This window comes from Leucopleurus acutus (assembly GCF_964270905.1).
Source record: "Leucopleurus acutus genome assembly, chromosome: 11".
Lineage (NCBI taxonomy): Eukaryota > Metazoa > Chordata > Mammalia > Artiodactyla > Delphinidae > Leucopleurus > Leucopleurus acutus.
Window position 1 is genome coordinate 7,536,181 of NC_139152.1, and position 23,574 is coordinate 7,559,754.

At 38.6% G+C, this 23,574-nt stretch overlaps 2 protein-coding genes across 6 annotated transcripts in view; both read right to left on the minus strand.

Moving 5' to 3' along the window:
- Positions 1 to 19,576, minus strand: part of CD163 (CD163 molecule) — a 34,985-nt gene extending 15,409 nt beyond the window's left edge. For all 5 annotated transcript variants that reach the window (XM_082849304.1, XM_082849302.1, XM_082849305.1 and 2 more), the window contains exons 1-10: positions 19,292 to 19,576; positions 18,062 to 18,148; positions 17,100 to 17,420; positions 13,777 to 14,097; positions 11,518 to 11,838; positions 10,675 to 10,995; positions 1,600 to 1,914; positions 1,188 to 1,502; positions 722 to 814; positions 329 to 643 (exon numbers count right to left, since the gene is read on the minus strand). In XM_082849304.1, the coding sequence (XP_082705430.1) occupies positions 329 to 643; positions 722 to 814; positions 1,188 to 1,502; positions 1,600 to 1,914; positions 10,675 to 10,995; positions 11,518 to 11,838; positions 13,777 to 14,097; positions 17,100 to 17,420; positions 18,062 to 18,148; positions 19,292 to 19,337 (2,455 nt within the window). In that variant the 5' untranslated portion in view covers positions 19,338 to 19,576. The remainder of the gene's footprint in view (positions 1 to 328; positions 644 to 721; positions 815 to 1,187; positions 1,503 to 1,599; positions 1,915 to 10,674; positions 10,996 to 11,517; positions 11,839 to 13,776; positions 14,098 to 17,099; positions 17,421 to 18,061; positions 18,149 to 19,291) is intronic.
- NECAP1 (NECAP endocytosis associated 1) overlaps positions 17,385 to 23,574 on the minus strand; it is a gene marked incomplete at its 5' end in the record, with an annotated part of 101,738 nt that continues 95,548 nt past the window's right edge. The window contains 3 exons of the mRNA XM_082849342.1: positions 17,385 to 17,420; positions 18,062 to 18,148; positions 20,261 to 20,332. The remainder of the gene's footprint in view (positions 17,421 to 18,061; positions 18,149 to 20,260; positions 20,333 to 23,574) is intronic.

Sequence of the window (23,574 nt, forward strand, 5' to 3'; positions counted from 1 at the left end):
ATACAACTATCGTCAAGTGGTGCACTAAACCCCTACCCAACATCCAGCTCCACATATGTTTATAAAAGAACTTATGATTAGTTTTGCTGTCATTTTCATGATATGCAAACTCACTTCTGAATTTTTCTCTTTCTGATATGATACTACCTTGCACATGAGGTAGCACTAATTCATCAAATCCACACTTCTGGCAGCCTGAATCTCACAAGTGTTCCCTCTGAGCCTGTATTTTAGGGAATTTGCTCAGATTAATATCCCTCACTACCCTTTGCCCCACCTCAGTCCTTTCTTATACAATTATAATCAATTGTAATTATGCAGAACTTACCTGAGCAGATAACTCCTGCATCCTCCTTATGCCTGCAGTTATGCCGCCCCCAGCCATGGGAATGGCATTGCCAAATACGAGATTCTTTTCCATTACAGTTCACCTCATCCAGCCAGATGGGCCCTGTTCCTTCCCCAAAATGAGCAGAACCGATGGCATTAATGGCCCCTCCACAGCCCAGCTGTTTGCACACCACGTGGGCATCATTCAGGTCCCAGCTGTCATCACAGATGGTGCCCCAGGAGCCCTCATGATAGATCTCTATTCTCCCAGCACAACGCCCGCCTCCATTTACCAGGCGAAGTTGACCACTCCCTGCAAAGAGAAAATAAAATATAAATGCATTTCTAAGGATTTTGAGATCATTTTCATAGACTGGTCACTGATTCTTACCTATGCAGGGAACACCACTTTCTTCTGAAAAAAGAGAGCTTGTTGGGTCCGAGGATGATAAATTGCACGGGGGTAGCGTCTGACTCTGGTTTCCTGCAAACACCAAACGTCATCAGTCACGAGAGATACAAAAAGTTGGGGTGAGGAAAGGAGGTCGGCTGGAGTGTTAAATAGGTGAGCTAGGACAAACATAGCTTTAGAGAAAGGTGGATGGGTCAACCAGGCTGGGAATGAATCAGGTACTCTGAGAAGGCACATGGTTAAGCACTAAATAATTATGAGGCCCATGAAAATTAAGTTTACTTTCCCTCTAAAAAGATAAATGAAGTTAATATTCTGGCACACTTCTCATGATCCCTCAAAACGGATCACTCCCTTTTACTTCTGTTCTTCGCTATAGTTACGCCCTCTCTTAAGGCACACCGCCGTGGGAGAGGCTCATCGTCGGCTGCCCTTTTTCTCTTACCTGAGCAGATTACAGAGGCCACTTGACCCAAAGAACACAGCGACGCACCCAGAGCAGTCATGGGACAATCTCCCATGTGCCGCTCAGTCCCAGTGCAGTGAAACATGTGCCTCCAGACCTGCCCACTTCCTTTCCCAAAAGGTGCTCCTCTTGGGGTAGAAAGGGCAACTCCACATTTAAGCTGCTGGCAGAGAACATGAGCATCTTCCATGTCCCAGTGAGAGTTGCAGAGAGATCCCCACGTCCCAAGAATCTTGAGCTCCACTCTTCCCTCACATGGGGACTTGCCATGAGCCAAGCGAACTTCTGTGTATCCTGAAAGGAGACAGGGCTTTAAAAAGATGTCTGTGACTACCTAACCCTACCCTCTTCACAGTATGGGAACACGTTGAACATGTGCTCTGGGTCTCACTTGAGCAGACTACTCCAACATCCCTGCTGTGTCTACAAGTCCCGTCTGGGCGGGGTGCTACTGGGCAGAGTGAAAGATGGGACTCGTGCCCCTCACACTGGAATTCTTCAGCCCAGATCTGTCCGTTTCCTTCTCCAAAGTGAGCTCCCCCCAGGATAGAGATGACTGTGCCGCATTGTAATTCCCTGCATAGCACGCTGGCCGCTTCCAGAGAGAAGTCAGAATCACAGACGGTGCCCCAGGTGTCGCCATGTTTCACTTCAACACGACCAGAGCAGGGAATGTCCCCTCCGACTAGTCTGGGTTCCCTGTGGGCTGAAAAATAATATTTCAGTGAGAGACAACATGATTCCAAGATTTTCCTTCATGATGAGAGTGAGGCAGGGAGTGAAAAGTGAGAAAGGGAAGCTATTCTCTCCTCTTGGCTTTTCTGCCTAGAGTTCGGCTTAGCAAATTCCAGACCTCCCCATCCTTCATTGGACCACTTCATCGGAGACAGTTCTGAAACTTTGCCTCCTGGAACCTGTAATTCCTGGAGCATGATTACTCTTTCCTTTCAGTATTTTGCCTATATTAAGCATCACATTGGAGACCACAGATAATGGGTGTCCATTCTCTCTACTTTTTAGCCCTATATGCAGTCCTTCACCCAAGCGGTCTGCCCCAACCATTTCAAATGGTTCTAGGTACGGATTTTTAATATATCAACACTTCCTGTTTCCAAAATGAACAGCAGACCTCTTCTTCCCTGTCACACTTGACCCGAGATGCTCCTTTTCCCTGTTTTCTCCTCCTTCCTGCCTGACAGTGCTTTATCAGAACCTTTCGTGTGTTCCCCAACCAAAGTTCTATCCTCCTTTCTCATCTTCTCAATGGACATCTTCTCTTAACTGCCAATAAATATGTTTTCATCTATACATTTCTCTTTAAATTTATATGTATAAGCAGATCTACTTGGACATCTGGAACTTAAGGTGTTCAAAATGGAATGAATTATGTACTGACAAGCCCATGGTATTCCTTACTCAATTAATGGTATCCAGGACCAAATTAGAATCACCTGAAATTGGACCCCCTTTTTATCTCCCCATAAATCATGGTAATAATGATAGTAGTGAATATTAAAGTGAACACTTATCTTGTGTGTGTGTGTATATATATATATATGGCATTTTAGTAAGTATTTAACAAACATTATTTCATCCTTACAATTGCCTTAGGATATAACTATTAATAAAATTCCAGTTTTACAGACAAGGAAACTAAAACATAGAGAACTGTAGTAATTTGCTAAGGTCGCACAGCAAATTAGTGAAGGGCCAGGATTTGAAGTCAGGCAGTATACTAGAGAGCCTAGAATCGTGATCCCCTACAATACACCGCACATGAAGAAGCCACCAGTATGTGTCAGTCCTCCAGCATACTTTTCCTCCATATTTATAGTTACTTTGATGTAATTTGTCATCATATGTCATGTAGACTTTTTATTTATTTTTAATTTATTTATTTTTGGCTGCGTTGGGTCTTCGTTGCTGCACGCGGGCTTTTCTCTAGTTGTGGCGAGCGGGGGCTACTCTTCGTTGTGGTGCACGGGCTTCTCATTGCAGTGGCTTCTCTTGTTGCGGAGCACAGGCTCTAGGTACATGGTCTTCAGTAGTTGTGGCTCATGGGCTCTAGAGCGCAGGCTCAGTAGTTGTGGCGCACGGGCATAGTTGCCCCGCGGCATGTGGGATCTTAGTTCCCCAACCAGGGATCGAACCCGTGCCCCCTGCATTGGCAGGCGGATTCTTAACCACTATGCCACCAGGGAAGCCCTGTCGTGTAGACTTTTGCAATAGCTTCCTAAGTGGTCTCCTAGCTTCTAAATCCTCTTTCCAATAAATCTACACCATGACCGTGAGTGTATTATTAAAGTTCAAATATTTTCACATAATTTCTTTGTCTTCAAGGTAAGTCGGTGTTTCTTTACTACTTATATAATAATTTATCTTTTTAACAAATATTATTAAGAACCTACAATATTTTAGGCATTTGGATGGGCACAGAGTTCAGTCTATCAGTGAGGATAGATAATTCTAATATAATAATAATCATAACCACAGTAGCTAACATGTATTGCTCACTTGCTGTGTAATTCCCATGAGGGAGGAGATATTATTATTATCACCATTTTTTTCTTTTGAGGAAATTGCAGCACAGAGAGCTTTGGCAGCTTCCCCAATATCACCCATCTATTCAAATTAAGGGGGGATAATAAGCATTGTTTTCTTAGCATACTTGAAAATACTCTATGATGTCACCTGAAAAGCCTTAACATCTATTACTCTACCAATCATACCGGATACCTCAGCCTAAATGTGCTTTCTCAAGCTTCTGTACCTCTGCGGACACTTTTCTCCCTACTTATTACGTATTTCCCAACCTTATGTACCTGGGAAAAAATTACTTCTTTTCAAGGCTGCTCAGTTTCTCATTAATTGCTCTCTCCTTCAAGAACACATAATTTAGTAGAAGATACACATGTTCAAATAATAATTTGAGTCCAAAACTAGATACATATTTTAGATACAAAACTAACAAATGAAGGAGTCACCAGCTCTATTAAATCTGAACTGAGTTTGATAAAAAGATGAGGAGTTTGCCAAGTAAATAATGTGTGATACGGCATTTAAAGAATACAGTCATGAAATAGCATGATGTAATTGAGAAATTATGGATAATTTACCATGGCTGGAATTTAAAACGTAAAGAAAAGACACACCAGAAATAAAGCTGAAGAAATGGGGCTCAGGTTTTAAGGACATTCTTTGCCGGGTTGAGAGCACACTCATCAAGATAAGTGTGAGTTTCTTTTAACGTACTCAGCGGTAATTCAAGTTACGTGCGAGATACAAACTATTTCCTTTAATTCATCTTAAAAGAGAGGAAAGAAAGGAAATGCATATGAAATTGGACTTTCTAAAAGGTATAAGTCTTTTAGAGATGCCTGCTGTTAAATATCACTAATTTTTACGATCCCTCAACATTACTATCAGCATGACACAGATATACTATCAGCCCTCGCCAATTTCCTAAAGTGTTCTAGATCTTACTATATTCTCTATTATAGAAGCATAAAATAACTCAGCACGCAAAAATTTCACCACTTATCCATTAAATATGTACAAAGCAAGTTCTATCCAAATTTGAGTTGAAGAACACGTTGCTTTCTAAACACAGCTAAGACTTTAAAGCAAATAATGCCTCTACAACACAAATAATGAGATTCTTGAGTCAAGTCCTTGATTTAATCTTGTTGAATCATTATTTGAGCATGAAATTCCTCCAAGATAGCATTAGCTAATATTCATATTAGCTATTCCAAGGTTTGGACAGACCTAAACCTTGGAATAAAACCTTTAGGACAGACCTAAACCTTGGACAGACCTTGGAATATTCATATTCCAAGGTTTGGACAGACCTAAACCTTGGAATAAAAACAGTTTCTTAGATTGAGCCAAATTCAGCTTTCTTTTAACCTCTTGCTCTCTCATCTAGATCAATCTCGAACAAAATAAAACACAACCGGTGAAAAAAACAACCTCCCCACAACCAAAAAAAAAGCAAAAACAAATAACTTTCTCTTTAATGGTGAAAACTTGTGAAGCACTTGAAAACAAGTCCCTTCTGTAAGTATCCTCTTATTTCCTTTGTCATAAAATATTTGAGTTCAGGGCAAAAGAGAAATTCTTCCACCCAGAAATGTCTTGGAGACTGTATCCTCAGCCTTTATTTCATGAATCTGCTGTAAACACATTAATCTGTACCACAGATTGGCTTCCTTATACCATTTACTCTGTGTACATAGTTAGAATATTGGTAATTTACCCCTTTAAGGGATTTTTTTTTCCTGTTAAACCTATGAGTGCATTTTAACATAAAAGCCATTAATTGAATTTTTGTGCCTGGATTTAGCTCCTTTAATCAATAAGTTAAACTTTCCCTGACATCAGTAACTAAATCTGTATCCATTTCTTTCTGTAGAAATGAAGAAATGAAGAAATGGAGAAATGAAGAACAAATATAAGAAATAATTAATTAGAGTTACTTCCTTTTGTTTAGTAATAGATAAAATACACAATATGCTTTAAAGAAGCATTGATACATTTTCATCATTTATTCCTTTCCAGACTCTGAAGAAGTATAAATCATTCTAGTCTCAAAATTATGTTTTAGACTTTAGTAAAATAAAACACAACTCAAATGAACTATTTCTTAGGTTCAGATGTCCTCTACGGCAAATATACAGTCATCACAAACAAAATGTCCGGGATTCAAAGCAATTTTGTGGCCAAAATTCTTAGACTTCTTTGTAGCTGGCTTGTCTAAACTACGTGTCAGGGATAAATTGTTACTTTGTCTTTCTAGTCTTCCAGCTTTACTTAGTTCTGGCCCCTATCAGCCATAAAACCTTGTGCTTTATAAAAGTCTAAGAATTTGAACAGATTATGGAATTCGTAGTTTGAACTTGACAGGCACAGAGATGGTATTTCCATAATTTTTTTCCTGGAAATCTTCTGAAAGTATCAAGTAAATCAAAAAATAAAATTACAAACTCTATTTCTAGAAAAACAAGGAGAGAGCTAAAATCTAGGCCCCAAAATAAGTATTAATAGAAGAGCTTCCAAAAAGCTACAGAAATATAGTAAGAGAGTTTACAAAAGGAAGCAAAGTGCACATACGGCAGATAGCAAACAAAAATATAATTTTGTAAAGAGAGGGGCCCACCTTAAGTTGCAGATTTATGCTATGTGCGATTTCTATTATAGGTGGCTTAATAGAATCCTAAATAATTCAGAATGTGTTATCGTAAGTGAGGTACTCTAGTAATAAAACCTAAATTTTGGATGTGGTTGAATGGAATTCATGGGCAGAATACACTAATGACTCAGATATTGTAGGCCGGAAAGCTAATAAGTCATGTTATCCATGGTAGGATATTTGGACAAATGTCACCTTGAAAAGAAAACCACGTGCTTACTAAAGCCGAAAACTTTGAGACCATACTGGGAAAAGTATACTTTTATAAAGGTATAAAGAAAGAAAAATATCAGAATGTTGACATGGCGTGAATCCTCCTTGCCACTTTTAACACTTAAGAGAGAGGTAAGCTCAGTCTAGAAGAAGCTAGACTGCAAGAAGAAATGGAAGGATAAATACTAATTTCGTGAGGGAGTGGCCAATAAGTTAAGAGGAAGGGCCTGGTCACAGGATAGATCAAAGTACGTAATTGATTCTTTGTTGCTACCTTCACACGGCATTGGGTTAAAGCAAACAGACTAGAAGCCTACTAAGTTTGGAGAGAATGTTTTGCTGACTTTGAGGGCAGCCGACATCGGCTAATGATTACTCAACCCTAAAAGCGATCCAAGGGTCCCTAAATCAGTATCAGCAGAGAGTGGGTTGTGAAAGCTGTGCAGCCCCCGGACAGGTATACTCTCCAAACTGAACTTAGAATTGACTGTGAGAAAGACGCACTAGGAAGTACTGCCCTGAGAAGAGCACCTGGGCTCATGAAGGACAGCGCGCAGAGAGCAGCTTCTCAGAGGGCAGAACCTGGTCTATCTAACTGGCTCACCAACGCATTTCGTCACTTGCAGGGCAACTCATGATCCTTGTCCAGTAGCATTTGATAAATTATTGCGGAAGAACAACTCTAGGTGTTTCTTGGTGACCACAGCACCACCCAAACAGCCTTAAACTTCTTACCTATTTGATTTATTTTAAATGAGAAAAAACATGTTTTTTTCTTTAGCCACTCAGGTGGTATTTCTTGTAGTTGCAGCTGAACTTCATACTAATTAAATAAAATAAATTAATAGGAAAATAGACAACCCTTTCTAAATTTAGAAGGAAATTATCAGAAATACAAACATGCTTACACATTCCCAAACACATGCAAAGGCCCCATAAAGGTCATAGAGTGAAATATGTTTTCAGTTGTAGCATATTACATGACAATAAATATTATGTCATATATAATTATGACAACATAATAATGCATAATATGACTAAGTTAAGGTCAAATACATCTCCCATTTCAAAAAAGTAACTCTATCAGAGTCCTTTTCAACATAAATCCCAATTCTGTTATGAGTACAAGTGATGCACCTGGAACAAAATTATTTGTAAAGGTTGAAAGTAAGAGAATAGAAAATAAAGCAACAGGTGAGATATTAACATCAGACAAATTTGATTCAGAACAAAAATTTGGGGGGAATTTCCTGGCGGTCCAGTAGTTAGGACTCCTCGCTTTCACTGCCGAGGGCGCAGGTTCAATCCCTGGTCGGAGAACTAAGATCCCACAAGCTGTGTGGCATAGCCAGAAAAAAAAAAATATTCAACCATAAAAGATGGAAACCTTATAATACTAAAAAGAGCAATTCACAATGACCACATAACAGTCATAGGAAGTTCTGTGTCCCAGATTCACAGAGCATCAATTCATCAATTATACGATGTAGCTACTGGTACACTCAGTGGAGAACCTATAACCTCAAATAGTTATATTAATAAACAGGAAAGAATCAAAATTAATTAAGCATCCAACTTGAGAAGTTAAGTCTCATATCTGGCTCCCCAGCCCAGGGATCCTGCACCAGGAAGACAAGCGCAGGGGTCCTGCACCCCCAGAACGTTTGGCTTTGAAGGCCAGCAGGGCTTACTTTTGGGAGAGCCGAGGGTTGTGGGAAATAGAGACTCCACTCATAAAGGACACACACAAAATCTCACCCTCTCCGGGACACAGGGCAGAAGCAGTAATTTGAAAGGAGCCTGGGTCAGATCCACCTGCTGACCTTGGAGAGCCCCCCGGAGAGGCAGGAGGTGACTGGAGTTCACCCTGAGAACATAGACACTGGCAGCAGTCATTTTGGGGAGCTCATTCTACCACAAGGATACTGGTGTTAGAAAAAGTCATTTTTGGAATCCTCTCTTTAGCTTATTAGCACCAGGACTCAGACCCACTCACCAGCCTGTCAGCACCAGTACTGTGAGACCAACCAATTTATCAGGCAGCAAAACCCCTCCCCAACTACTGCCCCTACCAGCAGGCAGGCTTCCTTGAGACATCCTGAGCCCACAGCTACCCTGGAACATGGCCCTGCCCACCAGAGGGCCCAGGACCCAGCCCCACACGACCGTGGGCCGGCACTAGCGCAGGGACCACTAGGGCCCTGCAGCCAGAGCCCCTGGGACCCGGCTCCACCCACCAGAGGGCTGGTGCTGGCCCTGGGACAAGCCTTATCCCCCAGTGGACAGACCCCAGCCCTAGGACCACCGTAGCCCCACAACCTGCCTTGTCAGGACACAGCCCACCCACCAGGAGGCCAGTACCAGCACCTCTGGGACCCTGGCCCTGTCCATCAGCAGGCCAACACCAGCTCTGGGATTCCTGGGCCCTATAGCTGGGACCCCAGGACCTGTCTGCCTTCCAGTGGCTGGCATTAGCCCCAAGACATGGCTTCATGCATCAGTAGGTGGGTACCAGCCCCAGGATCCCTTGGACATTGGTCCCACTGACAAGCAGGTGGACACCAACTCTGAGACATGTTGGATCCCTCAGCCATCTGCCCCAGGAACCAGCTCCACTCACCAGCAGGCCAACACTAGCTTTGGGACACCCCGGAACCCACAGCCAGCCATGTCAGGAAAAAGCTCTACCCACCAGCAGTATGACACTAGATCTGAGAACCCTGGCTCTGCAATCACCCATTGTAGAACCTGGCTCAACCCACAGTGAAACAGCACTAGTCCTGGGACACCCCTGGTCTCTGCAGCCAGCTACCCCATGCCAAACACATCAGAAGGACTTGTGCAGTCAACATGGGGGGCACCCCTAGAGCATATAGCTCTGGTGACCAGAGGGGAGTGTGCTGCTGAAAGCATAGGACATTTCCCACAAAAGGCCATTTCTCTAAGTTTGGGAAATGTAACCAATCTACCAGATATGTAGAACTGAAAACAGCAAGTTAGGCAAAATAAGGCAACAGAGGAACATACTGCAAACAAAGGAACAAGATAAAACCCCAGAATAAGAACTAAGTGAAGTGCAGATAGGCAATCTACCTGATGTCAAACGCAATGGTGAAAAGCTGAAAGCATTTCCTCTAAGATCAGGAACAAAGGCAAGGATGCCCACTCTTGCCATTTTTATTCAACATAGTATCTAAAGTTCTAGGAACAGCAATCAGACAAGAGAAAGAAATAGAAGAAATCTAAACTGGAAAGGAAGAAGTAATACTGTCACTGTTTGCAGATGACATGATACTGTATATAGAAAGTCCTAAAGACGCCGCCAAAAAACTACTAGAACTCATCAACAAATTCAGTAAAGTTGCAGGATACAAAATTAATATACAGAAATCTGTTGCATTTCTATGCACTAACAATGAACTATCAGAAAGAGAAATTAAGGAAACAATCCCATTTACCATCACATAAAAAAGAATAAAATAACTAGGAATAAACCTACCTAAGGAAGCAAAAGACCTGTACTCAGAAAACTATGACACTAATGAAAGAAATTGAAGATGACTCAAACAGGTGGAAAGATATACTATGTTTCTGGACTGGAAGAATCGATACGGTTAAAATGACCATACTACCCAAAGCAATCTACAAATTTAACGCAATCCCTATCAAATTACCAATGGCATTTTTTTCACACAACTAAACAATAAATTTAAAATTTGTATGGAAACACAGAAGACCCCAAATAGCCAAAGACAATCTTGAGAAAGAAGAACGGAGCTGGAGGAATCAGGATCCTTGACTTCAGACTATACTACAAAGCTACAATCAACAAAAGAGTACGGTACTGGCACGAAAACAGACACATAGATCAATAGAACAGGATAGACAGCCCAGAAATAAATCCATGCACCTATGATCATCTAATCTATGACTAAGGAGGCAAGAATATACAATGGAGAAAAGACAGTCTCTTCAATAAGTGGTGCTGGGAAAACCGGACAGCTACATGTAAAAGAATAACATTGGAATGCAACTTCTTAACACGTTGATTGAAAGTCTTACCTGAGCAGGTAACTCTGGCTTCATCATAGTGATCACAACTAAGTCCACCCCATTGCCAGTTCTTGCAGTCCCAAAGAGAAGTTTCATTTCCATTACAGCTGCTTAAAAACAGCCATGTGTTTGTTGCCTTAATTTTGGAATAAACTTGATAGGATGTTTTGAGTGCAGATCCACATCCCAGCTGCGTGCAAACCACATCAGCTTCTTTCAGTCCCCAGCCTCTGTCACACACTTTCCCTATCAATTTCTGAATTTCCACCTCCACTGTCCCAGCACAGTGGCTGCCTCCACCTTTAAGTCTCAGTTCCAGATCTGATCCATCTGCAAAAGAAACATAAACTTAGGCCATAGATACATACGGAGGTTAGCTCCCAAAGGGTATTTTAAAAATCTTCTTCCTTCCCAGATACTGAGACACTGAAAATTCTGGCTTACCCATCTCCTGGCTTTTTGAAGAGTCAGTATAAACCATGAATTTGGTTAGAAATGGGATTACAGTTTCAAAACTTAATAAAAATTGTCAGTGACTAAAAAATACGAGCAAATCAGATATAAAGAAAAGACTTATATCATTTTGTCTTTTGGAGCTCCAGGTAGATTTAGAATTTGAAATGTGGTCCCTAACAGCAGTCGGAAAAATTATTATAGAAAATAGAGTCAGACGACCCACCAAACTAGTCATATAAAGAATGTGTTAAAGATTCTTCACAACAGTAAAAGAATTCCCAACAAGGAAATTATTAGATATTTCTCTCTCTCACATCTCACACCTATTCCTACTCCTAAAGAACACAGGTCCTTCCTCCTCTGTTTTTCTTTTTGTTCTGTTTTGTTTTAACTTACCAGAACATATCACACCAGCATCTTCATTATGATTGCAATAATGCTTTCCCCATTCTTGGTGTTTACATTGCCAGAGAGCAGACTCATGTCCATGGCAGGAAACACTGTCAAGCCAAATGTGTCCAACTCCTTCACTGGCGTTGACTCGACCAATGGCAGTGACGGCAGTTGGACATCCCAGTTGCTTACATGCCACAGCGGCATCGTTACTATCCCAGCCATCATCACACACTGTCCCCCATTCTCCTTGGAATTTCACTTCTAATCTTCCTGAACATTCAGTGACTCCATCTACCAGTCTCAGGCTCAGGTCTGCTCCCTCTGTAAGAGGGAAACAAAACAAGTCAGTGATAAAGAAACAAGAATGAAGGCGCTCTAAACAGCTGTACCTGAGATGAGTTAAGGGGGGAGATATAAGGAGAGATAGAGAAAACAGTGATATATTACCACTGAAAATCGTTAAAGATGGAAGGAGGAGTGGATCAGGCAAGAAGACAGGACTTTCTACGGATTGGAAGTTTGGGACTAGCAGACGCAAACTATTATATATAGAACGGATAAACAACAAGGTCCTATTGTATAGCACAGAGAACTATATTCAATATCTTGTACTAAACCATAATGGAAAAGATCAATCAATCAATAAAAATTAAAAAAACAAAAAAGAAGACGGGGCTTTTCACTACGGAGAGCATGCATTATAGGAAGAGCTCCTAACAGGAGGCCCAGGGACTGAAATTTATCTAGAGATTCACTTGTTTGATCACCGCAGATTTTTTGTTGGAATTGTTTGTTTTTTTCCCTTTTAAATATATGTTTGCAGGTGTCTAGGTGGGACCTACACACTCCTGTTTGCCTCAATACTCAATACTCACTTTTGCCTCTGACTTCATTGTCTACCCAGACTACCTGGTTTGTATTACATGCCTGACCCCTTTCTGACCACTTCTGTAGTTTAAACGCAAAGCAAAGAGAAAAGGGACCTCACCATTACTACTTTCAACTTCCCCCAATCAATATTCCTCAAAGAACAGGACTTGATTCTAAGTAATATCCTATAATAAATAAATTGCTTTTTTCCTCAGGCAGTTTTGGTTCTTGTTGTCACAATGCTGTTTATTGTGATTACTCAGGCTGTATAAAACACACTGAGAAGAAACGTGCTGACTGGGGACCTAGAAAGATTTTGATGGGTAAAGGGAAACAGAAGGTACATACTGTGTTTTTTCTATGCCAAATCCCTTTCACTTTCTTCAGCTAACAGAATCCATCTTTTCTGTAGGAATCCCATTCTTTGTGGTTTAGACTATAGATGGTCACATTATTCAACAAGAAAAAAGCCAATTTGGGAATTCCCTGGCTGTCCAGTGGTTAGGACTCCGTGCTTTCACTGCTGTGACCGGGCTTCGATCCCTGGTCGGGGAACTAAGATCCCACAAGCCGCGCAGTGCTTGGATGGAGCCAACTGTACCTCCTGGATTTCCCACTTTTCTGAGTCAGTATTGTCTCATTTTAAAGTTAGTTTGGATTGAATTTCCTTCATTTGAAAAAAAAATACCTGGTGAATACAGGGACATTTTTAACCCTAGTTATATTTTCCTAAATATTCCCTGGGGTTCAAGACTTACTAGGTCTTCAAACTCGGCACTCAAGTGAAGAAAGGAGAGTGACAGTCTTGTACACGCAAAGCCATGTCCCTGTCCCGTAATCAAGCGTGAAACATGAAAGTTTCTAGACAGACACAGTGCCTGCTCATAACATAGCACTAGCATAAATGAGGTTTTAATAGGAAACCAATTTTTTTAATCATTTGATTCTGTGAATTTAAGAAAAGGTGGGTTTAAGAAAGGGTGGGTCAAAATGGCTAAAGAGGAGACTTTTGTAGGTAGAGGGTGATAAAGGGGGTGCTCCAAAACATACAGAAAGCAAAATTTTAACCTGTTTTTAACAGTTAACTTTTCTTTTTCTTTCGTTTTTTTTGGAGGGATGGGGGGAGTGGACTATTCTCTAAACACTTCCTTCTACGCTCTTGACTTGGATCTCAATTTCACTGTCATCATTCCCCCCTAACCTACTTATCCTAATTACAGTTAAGGTAAAAATTCCACAGGTATCAGAACTGCATCCTGAAATGAGGTAATAATAAGGCGATAAAAGAAGCAGACTTCATTATGTTTTTAGGAGTTCAGCCTTTTGAGACTTTTGTCCCCTTTTTTTGTCCTCTCATGGAGAACAGAAAAAGCACAGGCCAGTCCTTACCTAAGCAAATCACTCCAGCATCCTCAGCGTGATCGCAGTTATGCTTTCCCCATCCTTCATGTTTGCAGTTCCAGAGAGCTGACTCAGTTCCATTGCATACAAGGTCATCAAACCAGATTGGTCCAGAACCTTCTCCAAAATTAGCTGAACCAGAGAAACTGACAGCACTTCCACATTCAAGTTGTTTACAAACCACAGAAGCATGATTTATGTTGAAGTTATCGTCACACACAGTGCCCCACTGTCCTTGGAATTTGACCTCTATTCTTCCTGAGCAGCGGTTTCCCCCATTCATCAGCCTCATCTCCAAATCAGATCCATCTAGAGTGGAGAAAAGACCAGAATTCAGAAGTAATATTTATTCAGAAGTGATTTTAGAAAATAATATTCCTCTAGTCATTTGAGATTTGATCCTATCCTTAAAGATGATGCTTCATTTTGGATGCTGCCCCTGTTCACACTTTGGAGAATTTTAATCTTTTGAAAACCAACCAATGATTAATCTGTAAAAACACCTTTTACAGATTAAACTTTACTTTGTGCTTTGTTTTGTTTCCTTCCATTACTGAGGCATAATAAACACTTCTATGTAGAAATAGATACGTTTGCCTCAAAGTATTTATTTAAAAAGCTTGAAAAAATAAAATGTGTTCATACTACAAAGAAGCAAAAATGAAAAACCAGTCATTTGTTGAACAGTTAAAATTTTTATTTTAATCTTTTTTTATGACCATCAGTTTAGAGCATGAATGATTGCTTGAAGTTGAATTTGAAATTAGAAAACAGGAAAAAGCAAAAAAAATGCATAAGCATGCATGATAATTTGCAAAAGTGGTATACAAAAACATTAGACATTAGGACTTCTCTAGTAGCGCAGTGGTTAAGAATCTGCCTGCCAATGCAGGGGACACAGGTTTGAGCTCTGGTCCTGGAAGGTTCCACATGCTGAGGAGCAACTAAGCCCGTGAGCCACAACTACTGAAGCTGCGTGCCACAGCTACTGAAGCCCGCGTGCCTAGACCCCGTGCTCCACAGCAAGAGAAGCCACAGCAATGAGAAGCTCACACACTGCAACAAAGAGTAGCCCCTGCTCGCCCCAAGCAGTGAAAAGCCCATGCACAGCAATGAAGACCCAATGCAGCCAAAAATAAATAAACAAATTTTTAAAAAAACATTAAAAATTGGGGGAAAAAAGTTAATCAAGATAATTTATTTCTTACCAATTTTTTTCTGAATCAAAGCTTTCTTTTCCCTCTCCCGAAGCACCTGCTACCATTTTTAGCAAAGAATGGCTTTTTCATAAGGAAAATTCTCTCTATAAGCTATCCTTAGATTTTCTATGATGACTAAAATACCTGAGAAAAAGACACTTGGGATGAAATTTTAGGACACCTAAAAACCAGAAACTGTTGGTGGTTGAATAAAATGCTTAGAAGTTCTTTTCTGAAACAGTAATTCAATTTTAAAAGCACTGAACTCCAGACAAGGACCTCTACTCAACAAGATTTTGTATCATGAATAATAATAATAGCTTACAATCAAAATGTGCATATGCTGTTCCAAACGTATTACATATGCTATCTTCAGTCTTCACAACAACATTAAGCATTATGTGTCATTACCACTATCTCTACTTCACAGATAAGCAAACTGAGGTTAAATAATTGACACAGGATCCAACACCCAGAAAACAGTAGAGACAATGTAAAAAAACCCAAACAAACAAAAAGCAATCTAGCACCAGAGTCTATCCTCTTTACTATTATGCATGTGATAATAATAGAATTTCCCAAGTAGATGCTCTGAGGATTGAGCACTGACCAGGGTAGAGAATCTCAGAAATACAGACTCTGAAACCTCAGAAATATGAATTCAGAAACCTCATGTAACTCATGAGTCCCTGAGTGGCTACACATCCCTTTCTATTATTACACGCCAGTTGGAGGTTTAGGTGTATAAACTTCAAAAACCAAGTTTGATTAATGTCATCCTTATATAAAGGATCCTTATGTAAAGGTATGAAAACCAGAACACGAGTTAAAAGTACTACACTGATGTCTTAGCTTCAACAGTCAACTCTATAGACAGCAATAATTATAGTAAGAGCCTGGCAAGATTTATTACCATTTTTAACTTTGCCGTAGATGTTACAATTGTTAATTCTTATCTTTCCCTGCAAAATGATTAACAATAAAAGACAAGAAGAGAAGAAGGGGGAAGAGGAGAAGAATGGAGGAAGAGAAGGAAGAAGAAAGAGAAATGAGTTGTCTAGGTAATGAGAAGCAGTGAGCCACGAGGAAACTAATGTTAATTTTTAACACCTATTACCTCCCAGTGTACCAGCAGCTTTACGTGTATTGTATCACTGGGTGCTCAGACACTGAAGTTTAGAAAGATTTAGCAACTTGCTCAAAATAATAGCATTAATGAGCAGCTGAGCAATTTTCTAGATACTATTTTCTAGATACTAATTTTCTAGATACTATACTATTGTGTTGCTCCCATTACACCACCATGCCTGGATAGAGATTAGTCCTTTCTAAAATCAGTCCTACGGAGGAGATGATCTCTCCTAGAAAGGCTGGGTGGTGATAAAGTTGCATAAAGGTCAACGACATGAGCAAAGAGAAATTGGAAGCCCGGGAATCTGAACTGGGTCAGAAACATGACCTTGGGATTTGTCAGCAGAAATGTCTGGGCTATTGTAAGGACAAGTGAGATGAAACTTATAAAATGTTTTATAAATTAAAATTAAAACTACCTTGTAATAGTAAATGAATAGCATTGTACAGTGGAAGGAGCAATTCTACTTTGCAAAACATCCTTCCTCCAACAAAAAAGGATTAGTGCTAAGAATATTTATTTCCTGATAGAGTAAGTTGATTATCAATTAATGGGCAAGAGGGTCATGATTTACGGGCCAATGCATGAAAGCTGCATTTTATGGGGAAAGGGGACAAGGAATTAACTTAGATACTGATATTTTTATGTAGAAGTAGAAAGTTATAGTAGGATTACTTAATATGAAATTGAAGCTAGTTGCTTCCTCATTGATTGTAGTACTCAGAATCTCTTTTGATTTCTTTAAAAATATGGGCTTTGTCATGTGTTTTCTGGTCTTTTAGCAATGGATTGGGTAATTTTATACGTGGACTAGATTACTTACAGAAAACTGGCTCCCACAGATTTTTTTTAATTGTTAACCCATAGATTGTTAATTGTTAACCCACAGATTTTACTGTTAACCCATAGATTTAAATTTAACCCATAGATTTTTTTTCACAAAGCATTTCATGTTAAGGCTTGACTTATGCAAGTCTTACCTGAGCAGGTGATTCCAACATCCTGTTGGTGAGTACAGTTATGCTTTCCCCACCCATCATGTTTGCAGTCCCAGAGAGCTGATTCATTCCCTCGACAAGAAACATGATCCATCCAAATGCGTCCAGAGCCTGCACTGGAATTAGCCCATCCAGTGGCTTTGATAACAGTTGGACATTCCAGCTGCCTACAAACAACGGAGACTGCGGCCAAGTCCCAGCCATTATTACACACAGTTCCCCACTCCTCCTGGACTTTCACCTCCACTCTCCCAGAACACTTGTTTTCACCAGCTGTAAGCCTCAGCTCCTTCTCTGTTCCTCCTGTAACAACAGGTAAGGGCAGCAATCGGTCAAGATCCAAAGAGCAAGTAGAAAATTATTATTCTTTAGATTACTTATTTATTTTTCAAAGCCAGATTCGAGAAATATTTCTGGACCTATCCATGGTACAACAGGAGAATGTTATTTCATTCAGTATCTCAGGCTTCAGATTAAGCAGTGACATAAACCCAGTAAATCTGGGTAATTCAATACTGTACGATATCTTTATCTAATGGTTGATATTCTTTGTAACGTCAATCTATATATTCTCATGGATAGTTTACTATAAAAAAAGATATTACAAAATTTTATAGGGATAAGCTATGTAAGTTTCTCCAGAATCCTAAGATCTGTAGAAAGAAGGCTGAGGGTGAGGATGAAACGGCCAGTTGTAAGGAATTTAGTGCCTATTTCACACATACATGGAAAATAGCATGAATTTTTCAAATGCTAGTTAAAATCTAACTGAAACTTATTGACTCAAATGGAAATTGAAATGGAGATATTTTCCTATTATCTTCTACTTTGAAACCATGAAGCATGTTTTTAGACGCTATTTAGCCTTCAGGAGAATTATTTGCTTTTTAGTGACTCTTGCCACAGTGGGCTAAGGTTGTGAGTAAATGTGACAGTGTACTCACCAAGAGAACTGGTGACCAAACAGGCACTGAGAACTGAGACCACAGCAATAGCGAAGGGACTTAAGCGGGCAGAACATCTCCTAAATTCTGTGAAAAGACGAAAGAGAGCAAAAGTAGAGTCTTCCCAAAAAGAGGCTTTGGAGGAGACAGATAGTTTCAGAGGTTTGAGGTTAACAAAGAAGGTCAAACCAAGACAGAATATTCTTCCCCCTAAACAGCAAGGCAGGCAGGAAAAATTCGTACCCAGGATCATACAGCCTCAGTGAGGTAGCTTTGAAAACGTTCATGTTTATAGGCAATCTAGGGGTGAGGAATTAGAAGAGAGTTGGGGATGGGAAAAGCATTGCAAGATTGAGCCTTAAAACCTGGAAAACTGAAAAGGCGTTGATGAAACTTAGAAGCGGGCAGTTCTCCCTTCAGGCACAGAGCAATATTCAACCACGGATACCCTTATCTCCAAGCCTACCGCATCCACATTATTAGATGGCAGGTTCCATGAGGGAATGAATTATATCTATCATGTTCACCAGTTTCACCAGTACCTGGCACAGTGCTGCTAAATAGTAGTTGAACAATCCATTGGTGGAAAAAGTGACAAAGATCATATTTGAAAACCCCACTATTGGGCCTTATCTCCAAAAATAGCATAAAATGCTCTATCACTCAATTCTCCTTCTTACTCTCACCCAACAGTAATTTAAAAGTAAAAATGCTACGACAGTCACTTCTCTGCGATAACTCACTGAACTGTGCATTTATGACCTATGCTTTCATGTGGTATGTTATACCTCAGTCTAAAAGCTTGAAAAAAAAAAAGAGTAAGAATGCTAAATAAGTTTAATGCATCCACATAGGTTACGAAGTAGATTTCAACACTCAGGCGTGTTATTCTAAATGTCCTCTAGGGAATCAACTTTCAATCAATACGCATTCCTCCTTGTTCTATTTTTCTAACAACTGTTAGCTTCAAACTCAATACAATTCAGTTAATTTTAGTTCCTTACTTAATTGCACCTCAGCAGTTGTACAGACTTGATGCCAAATCTAATCCTTATCTCACATCTTCAATTTCGAATCTATGGGAGATAAAACGTACTGCCTTATAGGCTTATTGCCCTTTTCCTATAACTTACCCTCCTGATGCCCATCACTATTAAATCAGATCCACTGACTTCCAGAATATTGCTACACTCCATTAAAGGGTAAATAGAACAAATGAGAAGCTTTTACCAGTAGATCCAGAGTTTTCATGTAGCACCATTCTGAGTTTGTCCATTCCAAAGTTTTATGATACTTAAGTCTTCTTGTATTATTCCCTAGGAATGGTCTCCTAAAGAAGAGGACCACTAAGAATTCTAAAAATCATTTCACATCCACAAAAAAACAGGAAGACTTCATAATGGAGGTGGAGTCAACCAGAAAAGGGAAGTAATTAAAAGAGCGAGGTTCTCTTTCGTGCTCATGTTTTCTTCCATTTGGGACATGAAACAACCAAAGAAAACTGAGAAACATTCACTACAGATTTATAAAAATTAAAGGGGAAGTACTGACTCATATACTGTTGTTATTGAATATTTTAAATTTCTGCACTTTGTTTTGGGCTAATATATTAGAAGCATAAAATAGCTATTGTTTTGTAGTTAAATTATGTCAAAAAATTAAAGTAAAATAGGCAAAATATAATTAAATCACTAAAGCTTGATTGTTATAACTTTTAATATTATTTGCATAATCAAATGTGTCTAATGAATAATTTTGTGCAGATTACCTATAGACAGCACTTGCATTTCTTTTCTTTCCTTTTTCAAAATTTTTATTGGAGTATAGTTGACTTACAATGTTGTGTTAGTTTCAGGTGTACAGCAAAGTGAATAAGTTATAAATATGCATATGTCCACTCTTTTTTAGAGTCTTTTCCTGTATAGGTCATTATGGAGTATTGAGAAAAGTTCCCTGTGCTCTACAGTAGGTCCTTATTTGTTATCTATTTTTTATATAGCAGTGTGTATATGTCAATCCCAATCTCCCAGTTTGTCCTTCCGCCTCCCCCCACCCCAACTTCCCCCCCTGCTAACCATAAGTTTGTTTTCTACATCTGTGACTCTATTCTGTTTTGTAAATAAGTTCATTGGTAACATTTTTTTAGTTTCCACAAATAAGCGATATCATATGATATTTGTCTTCCTCTATCTGACTTACTTCACTCAGTATGACAATTTCTAGGTCCATCCATGTTGCTGCAAATGGCATTATTTCATTCCTTTTTCTTTTCTAATGGGATGAAGCAATAAAATTAGCCAAGACTGTTACAAATTCTACAACTTGTGAAATAAAAATTTACAAGACTTGATTTTAGCTCTAAATAAGTCAAATTCAAGTAAGAGAAATACATCTAATAGCAATAATGAACATAGTTTCAAAGCACAGTGTGAAAAATAAAGAACTAGTCATACCAACTAGAAGACAGGAACAAACAGTTAGAAAACTCTTTTCTGTGATAAGATGCTTAAATTGTATCCTAAAGTATGAGAAGCACTTTGTTAAAAGGAAAAAAGAGAAAGGGATTTAAGGTATAAGAAACAAAAAAAATAGAAATAAAGACAATTCTCACTGGTTTTTTTTCGGCATTAGGAATAAAGGAGGTTGAATAGTATTTTTTTTCTAATTTTTATTTTATACTGGCTTATAGTTGATTTACAACATTGTGTTAGTTTCAGGTGTGCAGCAAAGTGATTCAGTTATACATATACATATATCTATTCTTTTTCAGATTCTTTTCCTATATAGGTTACTACAAAGTATTGAATATTGTTCCATGTGCTATACAGTAGGTCCTTGTTGATTATCTATTTTATATATAATAGTGTTTATATGTTAATCCCAACCTCCTAATTTATCCCTCCCTCCCCCAACTTGTCCCTTTGGTAACCATAAGTTTGTTTTCTATGTCTGTGAGCCTATTTCTGTTTTGTAAATAAGTTCATTTGTACCATTCTTTTTAGATTCCACATATAAACCATATCATATGACATTTGTCTTTCTCTGACTTCACTTACTATGATAATCTCCAGGTCCATCCATGTTGCTGCAAATGGCATTATTTCATTCTTTTTTATAGCTGAGTAATATTCTATAGTATATAAGTACCACATCTTCTTTATCCATTCATCTGTTGGTGGACACTTAGGTTGCTTCCATGTCTTGGCTATTGTAAACAGTATTGCAATGAATATTGGGGTGCATGTATCCTTTTGAACCATGGTTTTCTCCAGATATATGCCCAGGAGTGGGATTGCTGGATCATGGTGGCTCTATTTTTTTAAGGAACCTCCATACTGTTCTCCATAGTGGCTGTACCAATTTACATTCCCACCAACAGTGTAGGAGGGTTCCCTTTCTCCACACCTTCTTCAGCATTTATTGTCTGTAGATTTTTTGATGATGACCATTCTGACTGGTGTGAGGTGATATTTCATTGTGATTTTAATTTGCATTTCTCTAATAATTAGTAAAGTTGAGCATCTTTTCATGTGCCTGTTGGCCATCTGTATGTCTTCTTTGGAGAAATGTCTACTTAGGTCTTCTGCCCATTTTTAAATCAGGGTTTTTTATGTTTTTTTTTTATGTTGAGCTGCATGAGCTGTTTATATATTTTGGATATTAACCCCTTGGTGGTCATATTATTTGCAAATATTTTCTCCCATTCAGTAGGTTGCCTTTATGTTTTGTTGATGGTTTCCTTGGCTGTTCAAAAGCTTTTAAGTTTAATTAGGTCCCATTAGTTTATGTTTTTATTTCCATTATTCTAGGAGATGGATCAAAGAAGATATTGTTGCGATTTATATCAAAGAGTGTTCTGCCTACGTTTTTCTCTAAGAGTTTTATAGTATCCAGTCTTACATGTAGGTCTTTAATCAATTTTGAGTTTATTTTTTATATATGGTGTTAGAGAGTGTTCTAATTTTATTCTTTTACAAGAAGTTACCTTCTCAGGTAAGACTTTCAATCAATGTGTTAAGAAGTTGCATTCCAATTTTATTCTTTTACAAAGCTGTCCAGTTTTCCCAGCACCACTTATTAAAGAGACTGTCTTTTCTCCATTGTATAATTTTGCCTCCTTTGTCATAGATTACTTGATCATAGGTGTGTGGGCTTATTTCTGGGCTTTCTGTCCTGTTCCATTGATCTACATTTCTTGTTTTTGTACCAGTACCATACTGTTTTGATTACAGTAGCTTTATAGTATAGTCTGAAGTCAGGGAGCCTGATTCCTCCAGCTGCATTTTTCTTTCTCAAGATTGCTTTGGCTATTCGGGGTCTTTTGTGTTTCCATACAAAGTTTAAGATTTTTTTGTTTCACTTTAAAAAGCTGAAATAATTCATCACCAGTAGACCCACACCACAAAAAATGTTAATGGAAGTCTTTCAGGCAGAATAAAAATGGTATTAGATAGAAATACGGTTCAACACAAGGAATGTAGAGCACCAGAAATGGTAACTACATAGGTAAATATGTGGTTTTTATCATATTTTTAAAATAATTGATTGTTTAAACAAGAATAACAGCTATACAAGGTGAGCTTATAACAATGTAAAAGGAAAATGTATGAAAATAATAACACAAAGGGTGAAAACACAAATGAAAGAATATTATTATAAAGTTTATTTACTCTACGTAAAGTAGTCAAAGGCAGACTATGGTGAGCTAAAATTGTATACTATAAACCTAAAGCAGCCACTAAGATAATAAAACAAAGAGTTACAGCTAATAAGCCAATAAAGTAGATAATATGAGATCATAAAAAGTATTTAATTAATCCAAAAGAAGGCATAAAAGAGAGGTAAAATGAACAAAGAATAGATTGGAGAAGTAGAAAATAACGAGCAAGATAGTAAATTTATACCCAACTGTATCTATAATCACATTAAATGTAAACAGAGCACATGCAATTAAAAGGCTGAAATTGGCAGACTGGATTAAAAATCAAAATTCAACTATATAATGTCTAAATAATATAAAGAAAAAGTAGAATAAAAGTAAAAGGTTGGAAAAAGACATGCCATGCTAACACCAATTTAAAGGAAGTCAGAGTGACTATGTTAAGATTAGCACAAAGTGATTTCAGAGAATGAATATGTCCAGAAATAAGGAAAATCATTTCATAATGATAAATGGTGCATTTATCAAGAGTACATATCAATCCTAAATGTTTGTGAAATTAATGTCAGAGCTTCAAAATCCATGAAGCAAAAACTTACAAAACTGCAAGGAGAAATAGAAAATCCAGAATTATAGTAGGAGGTTTCAAAATCTCTCTCAACAATTTGTAAAACAAGTAGGAAGAAAATCAGTAGGAATAGAACTGAACAACACTATCAATCAACATAACCTGAACAACATATATAGAATATTTCTTCCTATAACAAGAGAACTTACATTCTTTTCAAGTGCCTACAGAACACTTCCTAAGATAGATAAGGTTTAGGTGCATAAATAAATTCTCAACAAATTA